The sequence below is a fragment of the Akebia trifoliata genome, unplaced genomic scaffold (genome assembly GCF_017979445.1).
Source record: "Akebia trifoliata isolate Shusen 1 unplaced genomic scaffold, ASM1797944v1 Contig00325_ERROPOS2800000, whole genome shotgun sequence".
Taxonomy (NCBI): Eukaryota; Viridiplantae; Streptophyta; class Magnoliopsida; order Ranunculales; family Lardizabalaceae; genus Akebia; species Akebia trifoliata.
The window spans coordinates 25,836-39,000 of NW_028236967.1; the positions used below are offsets into that span (position 1 = coordinate 25,836).

A 13,165-nucleotide genomic window follows, 5' to 3' on the forward strand; every position below is an offset into this window, starting at 1 on the left:
TCTCTGATTGACAAATGAAAAAATGACCCAAATGTCAAGAGGAAGTAGAAGACAATGGAATTTTGAGAATGAAAAATCAAAGATTTTCTATAAAAGGTTAAGGTGAGGTTGAAAATAATGGATTTGAAGACAGGGTTGAATATGAATAATTTACTATATAAGCTAAAAACCTTGAAGATGACATAGAGGGGGAGTGGGACAAGGATTTTTGGCTATAAGTTGAAGATGAGGGCATTTAAGTGAGTTTTCATTAATCTAAGTAGACAAGACTGAGGTTAAGGTGGGCATATCATTAATCTGAAAATTCAGGGGTATCTCAAATATTCATCGAAAACATATAATTAGGAAGTCTTCACTTGGTCAATGGAAGATGTGCAGTTGTGTATTCGGAGGAAAAAGATCTACGATTCTGTATCCATGCCATGTCATCCGAGTATTGACCGAGTGAAGACTTTCTAGCTAGAAAATCATTATTCTTTTTTAATATACAATGGTAGAAAGTCCTTTGGCACAACTTGTTATAGCGACTATTATTTGAAAGGGAGCATTGTGAATTCCATTATATTACAATAATGTTGGGATTTATGTGGTATGATATCAAATTAACATGTTTTTTTTTTTTTTTAAATCTTGGTACGACAAAAACTTGTCTTAAGAGGATATTGAGATGAGTAGAAATACAATAAAAGTATAATTAAAAATTCATGCATTTGTGAAAATTTTGACATATCCCCAATATGTAGTTAAGTAGGAGAATGTCATTTGGAGTGATTTGGACTTGTGTAACAAAGATAAATAACGACATTGAAAGAAAGGAAGTCGAACATTGAAGTACCAACAAGAACAAGAGAAGACTAGCAAGGATGTTTATTGAGGTACTAAGAAAGTATGTGTGAAGACACATAGGATTTGTATATGATTGCATGTTGAAAATGAGCGAAAAATGCAAATTTTAAGTGTATGATTGTACATTTTTCTTGGAATTCAATTTTTCATCGAAAGTGAATTTCTATTCTGAGAGGGTAAATTAGGGTTGTCAACGGATGCTTATTGGTTCAGATACAGTAATATCCGAATCCGAATCTTAAAATTTTATCTGATATCTGAATGCCATTTCAAATTCGAAGGATGTTCTAAAACTCTATCCGAATTTGAATCCGATTAGAATTCAAATAATTTGTATATATATATAATAAAAAAAAAAACATAATTTTTCCTTATCCAACTGATTTTTCATTATTAAAAGAAACTTATTATATTTTATATTATTTATATAATAAATAAAATAAAATAAAATAATATATAGTATATTATTTCTATAAAAAAATAATATATAGTATATTAATATAATAAAATAATATATATCATATATTATTTCGAATCGGATATTATCGAATTCAAAATTTAATATCTGAATCTGTATCCGATAAGGATTCAAATATTTAAAACTATCTGAATTCGAATTCGATATTCGAAAATTTCAGATAATATCCGAATTTTCGATTATATATTGATACCCATAGGGTAAATGTCTTCTCATCCCATCTCACAGGGAAAATGATTTTCTTACCTCCTAATGTTATTCACTCATGATTACTCTTTTTTTATTTTTATTTTTTATTATTATTTTATTTTCCCATGAGTTTCCATTAATTTGAAAACAAATCCCCTCTAATCACACAAATCCATAGATTAAGAAAATAAAAGAGAAGGAAGAAGGAAGGGGCCTCGTTGTGGTGCATGTTAAAGATTCTCTGAGGATTTAATTAGTATAGTGAAGATAATTGATCAAAAAAGGGGAAAAACATCAATGAAGAAGAAGATGAATAGTGAAAATGCAGAAGTGATCTTCTTAAAAAAAAGAATGATAATTTTTCAATCCTCTCTTAATTTTTGAGAGAGGGTTTTATAGTTTAAATCTTGGGACATGTGTCACCACATCCGAAGAAATGCACATTCGGAGTATCTTCTAGAAAATTTCTAGGATACATGGTTACGAGAAGAGGAATAGAAGGTAATCCGAATCAGATAAGATCATTAATTGGAATGCCCTTGCCAACCGACATAAAACAGGTGCAAAAGTTGGCAGGACAAATAGCTGCACTCAACAGGTTCGTATCAAGATCTTCAGATAAATGCCGACCTATGTTCATATTGCTGAGGAAGGGAACGGGGTTCGTGTGGTCTGAAGAGTGCGAAAAGGCATTCTCTAATCAAAAAACGTATCTTGGCTCTCCTCCAGTCTTGAGTAAGCCAGTAGATGGTGAAATCCTAGGGATGTACTTGGCAACCACACCAACCGCAATCAGTTCTGTCTTGTTCAAGACAGAGAAAAAGAAAGAACTACCTATGTATTTTGTGAATAAGATGTTGGGAATATCATAAATGAAGTACAGTCAAACAGAGAAGATCGGACTTGCATTGGTGTATTCGGCCCAAAAACTCAGGCCTTATTTCCAAACTCATAAAATTAAAGTCATAACAAATTACCTACTAAGGGAAATACTGCAAAAGGATGGAAAATCTCGAAGGATGGCAAAGTGGGTAGTTGCACTAGGTGAATTCGACCTAGTTTTTGAGCCCAAGAACACCCAGAAAAGGGCAGGTAGTTGCCGATCTCCTTGCAGATTTCCCCGTGGAAGATCCTTACTAGTAAAAGGGAGAGGAGGTAGAACCACTAGAAGATGACATACCCAATCCTATGAGCCCAGAAATCGGATGGAGATTATTCTAGATGGGTCTACAAACTTCAACGGGTCAGGAGCAGGCGTTGTAGTAGTAACACCCAGTAACGACCGACTAGAGAAAATTGTCAAGCTTGGATTCGAAGCATTGAATAACGAAGTAGAGTATGAAGCATTGCTGAACGGCTTGAGAATGGCACGAGAGTTAAAGATCCCGGAGCTGCAAGTTTATTCAGATTATCAACTGGTCGTTGGGCAATGCGAATGAACATACCAGGTGAAGAACAATAGGATGGAAAAGTATGTAAAGCTCATACTGAAAGAAATGTCGAGGTTCTAAAAAGCAAAAACATCCAAAATATACAGAGATGATAATTGCCATGCAGATTTGTTAGCATACATTGCTTCAATGCTCGGAAGCATGGAAGCTTGAACCATCCCCGTTGAATTTCAGGTTTGTGCAAGCATTGACCACGAAGAAGAGGATTGTATGCAGGTAGACACCAGCCCAAGCTGAGGAAAGGAAATCATAAGTTATATCGGGTCACGTGGGTTGCCAGAAGATAGGAAAGAAGCCTAGAAGCTGAAATGAAAAATGGGGCGTTATGTCCTCATAGACGAGAAACTCTTCCGAATGTTTTATGGAGGCCCCATTTAAAATGTGTGAATTCTGAAGAAACAAAATTGATCATCGGGGAGAAACACGAGGGCACTTGCGAAAACTACTTAGTAGGCAAATCGTTAGCTCATAAGGATATTATTGGCCCTATATGCAAGAAGATGCCAAAAAGTACGTTCGAAAATGCAACAAATGTCAAAAACATGCGCATAAGATTTGGAGACCCTCAGAAGAACTCCACTCAATACTTAGCCCCTGGCTTTTCGCAATATGGGGGTTAGATATAATGATACCATTTCCCCAATCTACTGGAAGGAGGGAATTCCTTCTTCTTAGGACAGATTATTTCACCAAATGGATTGAGGCCACCCCTTTAGCTCAGATTTAGGAGGAGGAAGTGGTGAAATTCCTATGGGAAAACATTATAACCAAATTCGGAATAGCCCATACCATTATAATAGATAACGAGAAACAATTTATAGGCAGGAAGGTTTCCACTTACTGCCAGGAGTATTGTATCATGAGGATAAATTCTACTCCAAGGTATCCCTAGGGGAACGGACAGGCAGAAGCATTCAACAAAACAACACTAAGCAACTTGAAGAAGATGGATGAGAGGAAATGACGGTGGGTAGACGAATTGCACAGCGTATTGTGGGCATACCGAACTACTGCAAGAGGAGGAACGGGATTGTCGCCTTTCGCCCTGACTTATGGAACAGAAGCAGTAATCCCGACCAAAATTCAAGTACCAATAGCTTGAACATGAATAGTTAAAGATATAACAAAAGATGAACTTTTGGCTCAGAATTTAAACTGGATGGATGAAACAAGGGAAATGGTCTTAGAAAGGCTCGGTAGGTATCACCAGGTGTTAAAGAGATCTTACGATCGGAAAATGCAGAGAAGTGGGTTTAAGTAAGGGGACCTTGTGCTAAGAAAAGTCTTCCAAAATACACAGGACCCGAGCAGTGGGAAGCTCAGGGAGAATTGGGAAGGCCCGTATGTGATAGACAAGGTTGGACAAGTTGGGGCATATTACCTAAGAACATTGTCTAGAGATCCAATTGGATCACCAAGGAATGCTTTCAACCTCAAAAGGTACTTTCAGTGATAAAGTATTTAGCTCTGATGGAACGGGTTTATATGTGTAACAATTCGTTTTATTCAATCTCAATTTTTAGTTTCTAAGTACCTATGTGATAATGCTATTATTTGTGATTTCCGTTTAGTTCTTAAAAAAAAAAAAAAAAATTAAACCCAATATGGTCGGTTCCTTACGGACCCGAACGTCACTCAATTAAATGATTGATGCAAAACCCAATATGGCCAGTTCCTCACAGACCCAAACGTCACTCAATTAAATGATTGATGCAAAACCCAATATGGCCAGTTCCTTATGGACCCGAACGTCACTCAATTAAATGATTGATGCAAAACCCAATATGGCCGATTCCTCACGGACCTGAGCGTCATTCAATTAAATGATTGACTCGAAACTCAACATGGTGGGATCCTCATAGACCCAAGCGTCATTCAAATTCGATGACAAGTACAAAAAATTCAATACAACCTATTTGTCATGAGCTGGAACGCCACTTATTTTTGAGTGACAAGAAACTAGTTAAGAGTCAATAAGTCAAGAATCCAAGCGCTGCTCTATTCGTCGACAGGCCCTGATCTTCACGAATAATCGAACACCAAATGGATAATCTTTGGTGTATTAAGAACATCATAAAATTTTTGCTACTCATGGACGCATGGAAAACATATGCAGACCAGCAAATTTCAGCAAGAGTATTAACATCCATAAATCAAAAAGTTCATTACAGGAAACGAAAACAAAAATACATGGGTAATCATTTCTCGGTAGGGTTGGGGTCATTAAGTGTGGAGGAAGAGGGGTCGATGATGTTGTGGGATGGGGGCAGTGAAGGAGTCCCTTCAGGATGAGATGCAGTTTGCAGAGCTAGAATTTCGGCTTCTAGCTTGGAAGTCAACTGTCTTTCTTCTTCTAAAGCATTTTCCCATTCTTTTACATTTTCGTCCAATTGGCGTTGGAGTTCAGCTTTTTGCTCTTCAAGAATCTTAAAGTGTAAAACGTCTTTTTCGTCAGCTTCTTTCTTCATCTGATCGACACGACCTTCTAGAGCCAGCACGGTCTGGTTTCTTTGAGTCATTAGGGATTGAAGATCTTCGATTTGTTTCCACAGACTTGCAATTTGGCTTTTGAGTTCAGAATTTTCCTTGTCTTTCGCCTCTAGGGAGCAGCGAGAGGATCGGGCGCCTTTAAGTGCATCTGATTGACCTCGAGCAAAGGCAAACAATCCATGCTGAACCTGAAAAGCAGGCATCTGGTGAAAATCGAAAAGAAATCAAAAAGAAATTTACCAAAGGGCAAACACGTTACCTGAGCCATTTGACTGCAGAGGTTATCAAGGAAAGTCATTTGATCTTTCTCTAGAAGATCAGAAGCTACCTTCTTGTCACTAGGAAGAAGGCTCCCTTCTATAAGGACGCGGGCGACCTTAGGATCTGAAAAAGCCGAGGCCCCAAGAGGGACCCTTACATTAAGAAAATTTTCCTTGGAGGGAGGATCCTTAGTAGGAACATTTGCTTGGTCTTTCGCCTCTGAAGCATCAATTGGAGGAGGGTCATTTTTCTGTTTTTTGCCTTGGTGGTCAGAGTTAGGCTGTTTGGTTGAATGGGCCGCAGTATCCATTCCCGAGGGAAGAAGAGGCGAAGAAACGGGAGGGAATGAGTCAGATGGGGGAAGCACTGATACTGGCACTGGTGGGATATTAGAGACCGGGTGTTTCCTCGTTGAAGGTTTTCGGGTAACTAGCTGGGAAAACATATCCTCCTCAGAGTCCAATCTAGAATTCCCAAGTGAAAAAGAGGAAGAGGTAGTGGATGACAAAATGGTAGTCTGAGAAAGGCGGGAAGACCACCTTTCAGATCGTAGGAGAGTGGTAAGCGGAAGAGTTGAAGAAAGGGAAATGAGTTGATCCTTAAACTCTTTGTCGGCAAGGATGGATTCAAGAACGGGGGCAAAAGGAGGGTTCCTGTCCTTCACGCCTACATAAGCAAAAGAAAGAGGAGCATTAGTTTAAGAGAAGAAAATGAGAACTGATATTTAAAAATGCTATGGTTACCCCTACCGGTCCAATTAAAGTAATGATTTTTAAGACCAGGATTTGACTGGCCTTCGGCATATTCCCACGAACCCGTGAGTTTTACCAGGTACAGAAACAATTCTTTGTCAGTCTCCAGTAGTTGGAACAGAATTTCCTGACCTTTTCTCTTCATCAAGTAGAAAAATCCGGGTTGTTTAGGGGCATTTGAAAGCTTGTATTGGGCACGAATATCGATTAAACCAATCTTCTTACCCTCGGGGAGATGGGTGTTTATCAGCTCAAACATGAAGATCGGATGGAAATAATTCCCTGTCATTTGCCTAGGGGACTTGTGGTAAAAATTCAACACCTCTCAGGTTAGGGGAGATAGAGGGACCCTAAGACCTGCTTTGAATTGACCCCAGAGCGCAACAGTCGTGTCCCTTTCTCGGGTCTCATTGGGGTCAGGGAAATCGCACCAATCCGTAGCTACAAACCCCAGAATAGAGTATGTAGCTCGGAAATCTTCCATAGATGGGCACGCAAGTGTATAAGGTTTTTTACTTATAGCAATAGGGATGTATTTTCAGAGATAATAAGAAAAGAAAATTTACGTATGTGAAACGCAGAAGGGGTACCTTGAATGGGGAAGAAGAAAAGAAGTGCGGATGGATTTGTTTGCTGGAAAATTCTCAGCAAAAAACCAACAGCACTTCGACGCAAAATAGAAAAAAAGATGAAAATGAAAACAAAAGATGAGCATATTTATAGTTAAAGTAACCTCGAGATGGGAATTCGATCCAATGGACAGAAGTACTTAGAGAAAAGTGCACATAATCAATTGCCGTGCCCATTATTACACCTTGAGAATGAAGTAACCGAATATAGGCGAAATAAAATTTCCTGATTAAAAGATCTCCCGATGCATGGCCATAGGAGAGAAGATCGGATATTAACCGATCTGTCATAAATCGGAGATTGACCAGGAAGTTAGCAGTCCGAAAGAAAAGGCGCCACAATCCCAAGATATTTGGGATTTAAATTGAAGTTTTCTAAGAAATTTTCCCTTTATTAAGAGATCCAGCGACGAATGAGGAAAAATGGTTAAAGAAGAAAAGGAAGGATCCTCTGCCTATAAAAAGGAGGGTAAATCATAAGAAAAGGTATGGAAAAAAGTGTTCTCTCTATTAGGGATTACTAGATATTGTTATATTTTGCAAAACTTAACTTTAACATCGGAGGTATTGATTTCAGGGGTCAAGGAATTAATTTGAAGGAAGCAGGGATATCGAACCCTCATATACCCAGAGGGGTTCACGAAAATGCCATCCACAATGACCATGATCACCAACATCCATGTGCGGGTCCCATCCTGAAGCAAAGACACCAGATGATTTGCTCCACTTGTCCTCATCCACCACACCACTCACACGACGGTCAAGCCGAGGTCCCCCACTTGACTCTTGACTTTTTTTTTTTTTTTTTTTTGTTGGCTAAGCCCCGCAATTGACCTATTATATATATTTCTTCCAGACATTTGGATAGGATTCACTATCAATAAGATGCGGCATACCTATCGGAAAAATCATAAGGGAACCCGCTATATCTGATCCAACCCTAAAACTCTCAGGAAGGTCAGTACAGCGCTCAGCCAACGTCAGTAGAAAATCTCTAGAGTACTTGTTTCTGCCTGAAACAACCTTCTCAGCATCATCTCCAATTGCCTGCTTAACATTGACACTCGAAGAGCTGTCTATATTCTCGAAAGAAACAACAACATCTTGTTTTTCCTCGGGACCCTTGTTTGACCTACCTCCAGAATCAGAGGTATCTTCCTGCATCACAACCATGTCTACAAGTTATTGATAGAAAACTTGAAACTGAGGGAAAAAATGACTAGTGCACAGCACATGATACCTGTTGTAGATCTTTTCTGCTCGGCTTCTTCTGATGCTCCTTCAGTGAATCTGATCTTCTAATATTGTCCCTCCTTTTTCCATCAGCGTTGTTCACAACTGATGCAGATTCCTCGGAAGGAACAGCAGGAGCAGCGGATGAAACAGAATGTTTATCCGTGAGAGACAATGAAATAGAACCTGCTGATTCAGAAACAGATTTTGAAAGCTGAAAAGTTTTTTCAGAACCAATCTCTCTGTCCTTTTGGGGATGAAATATTCTAGCTTCTTGAGGTGGCCTTAATAATTTAGGTGAGTCTCCCTCGCTAGCAACAGGTGCGCTAACTGTAACTGTCGATGACCCAACCTTTTCACCATCAGCAACCCCATGCATCGGTGGCCCCGACTTAGTAACTTGTAAGGGATTAAGAGTAGAAGGATTCATAACTGACAGATTTTGTGGACCGTGGCTAATAGAATAGTTATATCTCGGTGGTTGAGGATTGACAGTCATTTGAGTACTTGTCAAAGGAGTAGTTTGAGCTTGAAAGAATATAGGAGTTTGGTTGTAGGTACTGGGTTGTATATGGGAAAAGTAGCCGATTTGATGGGTTGGAGTATATGATTGAATGGGTGGTTGGGATTGGGGGGTTACATTAGGATGAGACCTAGAGCCATCCGAATATGGATCTATTCTTTTATCGAGCCTCAACTCTTCGTGAGTCTCGGGATGAATTATCTTGACAGCTATGCGACGAGCACCAAATTTTGCAGCCTGTTGTTGGGTAAATTGTGAACCAATCCCAATTCCCATGTTACCTAACTGAGGTGGGGCCAGCTGATGCTGATGACCCATTTGAGGATGCACATCTCTTTTGGACTGGGACGGAGCATGGGATTCACCAGTGTTAGATCGGTTAATGTTACTTGCATCCTTCCTTGGTTGCTGCTGCTTAGTATTGGGAGGGATAGGCATTGTGGGCACAGCTCTAGAAGAAACGTGGCGTGCCTGCATGAAAAATGAAACTCAGTTCTGAACAAAATCAGTCAAAATAAAATTATTCTCGTATTAATCTGATTCGAGTATGGAGCTTGGGTTATTAAATTAAGGAATGATAGGATATTAAAAATAAAATAAAAAGTGACAATAGTCACAAGAAATGGGATTTTTTTTTGTTGTTGTTGAAAAAGTTATGTTTAAAACGTGTTTTGGACATCCAACGATTATACAATAAAAATCACAACATTTAAATAAAAAAAAAATGCATTTTTACATTTTAAACACATTTTTTTCAACAAAAAAAAAAAAAAAACTTCTTTATACACCTGTGATTTTTATTTTTTTCAATAGTGCGTTATTTGATCAAAAGATATAATAATGATTAGAGATTTTTAGCACCATATTCTTTCTTGCTTGTTTTTCTAGTGTAAGGTTTATACTGGTGTTTTCTTTAATGACTTTGTTGGTGGGTGGGACTGGGTTTGTACAATTGTTATGTTGTAGCTATTCTTCTTTGTATACTTGTTTCCTTTTCAGTTGGTCATCTCGACCACTTTTCAATAAAATTGTTTGCCTATCATAAATAAATAAAAAAGAAGAATTATGTGTGGAAACATGTTATCATTCATAGATATTCAATAGAATTTTTTTGCTAAAAAATATATTGAAAACTTAAAATAAATATCTAATGTGTGTACACACACATATACCTACATATATATAACTTTTCATACATTGTTATATTTATCATTCTTCTATCCTTTTCTCCTCGTTCATATCCCCTTTTTTTTTCTGAAGTTTTTCCTTAATGATTTAAACCCATATTCCAACTTAGTGACTACTTATGTGGTCACACATAATGCAGAAACTCTCAAAGATAAAGGATACATGGGTTCTAACTTGCACCAAAACAAATAGAAAATGACACCCAACGCCTTGTGCAGGATCCCATTCTCAATATTTCCTTTAAACATAAACCTTTATACATGCAGAGAAAGGTTGAGTTAAAAACAGAGCCCCAAATGGCTAATCATCTCCACTTCTCCATCTCCAATTTGTAAATGCAGCAATGCAGTATCTTTCACCCATCAACAAATATTTCTAATATTGTGCAGTAAAATATAATATTTTTACATGAAAACAATATAATTAACAATACAACATTAAAATATGGATGAGAGGAGATGATTCAACCACAACAAACAATAACAAACCTGGTCACGTTTCTGCTCATCCAAGTTTGTTGGAGCTGAGGTAGTTCGAGCAGGTATCTACAAACAAAAACACATAAACTTTATAAGAAAACAAAAATATCTAAACCAGGGGTAGTCCAAAGAAAAGAACTTATATGAAAAAAAATGCGAACCTGCATTCCATTCATAAAACCAGGGCTTATAATCCCAAATTGAAGAGGGAATCCCTTAGACACATCGCCTAAAAAAACAATTGCAAACAAAATCAATTATGCAACGATAATAATAGTATTAAAATAAAATTTCAAGATAAGTTTACAAACAAAAATTCAGAAAATAACAAGAATACAACATGCAATCAAAAGAGTAAATTTTGAAAAACTAAGAGAAGAACCCTATTCACAATCCAAAGAAGGTTTCATACCCTTTATAGGTGTTGCTGGCTCCACATGAGGCTGTTTAGATGGAGGCGTCGGAATATGTTGAGGGTTTCTCGGAATTGATGAACTTGTAGGCTTGGCAGTAACCCCTGAGATAGATGCATTAGATGAACCTATTAAATATGGACATAGACAACTATTAAAGATTAAAGAAGGACAGAATGGGCCGTATAAATCAACAAAAAAAACCCATTCTTTAATTCAATCATACTCTATGTTCAGAGATAATGTGACATAAAAACTAAAAATATAATTTTTTTTTTTTTTTTTTTTTCTTTTTTTAACCTGGCAATGGGGGTTGTGCATGGGCACCATTCTGTACAGCACGGGCAACCGAAACATTCGATTCCAAAATCGGACTTGTAGCATTAATTGAAGAAGGTGGAGGAGGGGCAGTAGAGCCTTCACCATTCATACCACCTCCGCTACTGTAGGAGCTCCTCTGATTACTTGAGTTCTTTCTCGAGTATGAGGACTCGCTTCTATCACTCTAAGATTGATTGAAGGACATAAATACGATCTTTTCTGCAACAAATACAGATCCAATGATCAAACCCACGAACCCAAACGAAATCAATTATAAAAACTAATGTGGAAATCAGGATTTATAGAGAGAATTGGGAAGTGGGTTTGATATATATAAGAAGAGAATGTCGACTGGGTTTGAGAGTTTTAAAGGTTTGATCGATTCTAAAGTACTAATCGTAATTCAAGTGCGAGAGGGTGATGAAAGAGGGATTGTGATTTCAAAAAGTGAGATAGAAAGATAAAATTAGTAGACTTTTGATGGGCGTATGAACTTTTGAGGGAGTTACGTCGATGTAATTTGAAGAATGCTCAAGAAATATCAATGACAGCACCATAGAGAATGAGTTATAATTTGAAATATTTAATGGTGAGAATTGAATAATTAGAGAAAAGAAAAGATTGAAAGACAAATGCAATAATAGAAGATGTAGCACTACATATTCTATAGGGGCAAAAATAAGTTTGTTGTTCTAAATTGAAATTAGTTTGGCCTACAGGTTTGATGAATATTGCTGATGATGAATTTGTTTTTTTTTTTTTTCTCATTCTATAATTTCTACTATAAGAAACATGGGAGGTTCTTTAAATATTTTATTTTGTGTAATTCTATGTGTCAAACCTTAGTCAACTATGCAATTTGGTTATTGGACTCATTATTTTTATGTCACTTAGTCTTGAAATTTTATTTTTATTTTTCTCTAAAAAAATGGAAATAAAAACCAATCATACAATTCTATAGCATACATACATACTGGTGGATGGCATGTGTGTTTGCATTTGAGTTTTAAAAAAATTAGTATTTATGTAAGGTCAGAATTGTCTTTATAATTAAATAAAAAAGATTATTTAGGAAATTTTAGATAGATAATCTAGCTTTAAAACATATTGAGTAATTAATGTAACAACAATATAGTGGATTTGCATCAGCAATACTCACCCTTCTCCCATTGTGTTGATAGACCAAAACGAACATTAATTGAGATAGTGAGAGTAGATATGAACACTTGAATTAAGAAAAAAAAAATCTTTGTTCAAATTGAATTGAATTGAATTGAAAGAATTAAGTTTTTTACAACTGACTTTAGATATTTGGAATTAGGTTTTGGTGATGATAACAAGTATATTTATCTTTGAGAGAATGACTCTAAAGGACTCTTTATTGAGAATATGTATCAAATAGTCCCCTAATAAAGAATATGAATCATTTAAGTCTCACTTAATAAAATTTTAGTCTATTATAGATTTTTTGAAGATTTAAAAAAAAAAATACCTGAAATACCATTTTAACAACTTTACAAAGTATTTGATTTAAAAATATAGGGAGTCAAATATCCTTTTTAGACTTATATTTGATAAATTGGGTACTAAAGAGTCCCTATTATTTTAAAAAAGGATTTTTTGATAAATATTTTCAAAAAATAGGTCTTTCTTGTCATTTTCCCAATTTTTTTCAATCACAAAGAATATATAATAATTGGCTCAGGTTAAAACTTATTTTAGGCCAGGATGATTTCGCATGAAAAATAGACAAAAAAATAATTTCCCAAGAAAAGTGTGATTCTTTGAGTTAATGATCGTGCTTATTCTCTAGAAATCATTTTGCAACTTAAAATGACTTCATCTTGGATAGGAAAATAATTTTCATTTCCACGATACAGCAGAATTATTTTCCTATCCAAATGTTTTTTTC

At 36.5% G+C, this 13,165-nt stretch overlaps 1 protein-coding gene across 2 annotated transcripts; it reads right to left on the minus strand.

Moving 5' to 3' along the window:
• Positions 1 to 5,009: 5,009 nt before the first annotated feature.
• Positions 5,010 to 11,785, minus strand: LOC147381625 (uncharacterized). 2 transcript variants are annotated; one of them, XM_086430161.1, is made up of 8 exons: positions 11,233 to 11,785; positions 10,932 to 11,036; positions 10,681 to 10,748; positions 10,529 to 10,585; positions 8,337 to 9,323; positions 7,993 to 8,254; positions 5,714 to 6,381; positions 5,010 to 5,642 (listed from the first exon to the last, which is right to left on the minus strand). In XM_086430161.1, exons 1-8 carry the CDS (start codon positions 11,360 to 11,362, stop codon positions 5,163 to 5,165), a joined length of 2,757 nt encoding a protein of 918 aa, XP_086286287.1. In that variant the 5' UTR covers positions 11,363 to 11,785; the 3' UTR covers positions 5,010 to 5,162. The 2 variants fall into 2 exon arrangements, with proteins under 2 accessions (XP_086286287.1, XP_086286286.1); XM_086430160.1 differs by having other exon boundaries at positions 10,932 to 11,060.
• Between the last annotated feature and the right edge of the window lie 1,380 nt (positions 11,786 to 13,165).

Bases quoted from the DNA above. Each gene is read 5' to 3' on its own strand.
- LOC147381625 (XM_086430160.1), bottom strand. From the start codon at position 11,362: ATGAATGGTGAAGGCTCTACTGCCCCTCCTCCACCTTCTTCAATTAAT. The intron at 10,749-10,931 runs GTATGAAACCTT...TTGTTTTTTTAG, and splicing joins GCCAGCAACACCTATAAAGG to GCGATGTGTCTAAGGGATTC. The intron at 6,382-7,992 runs GTATGCCGCATC...TTGCTTATGTAG, and splicing joins CCTTATGATTTTTCCGATAG to GCGTGAAGGACAGGAACCCT.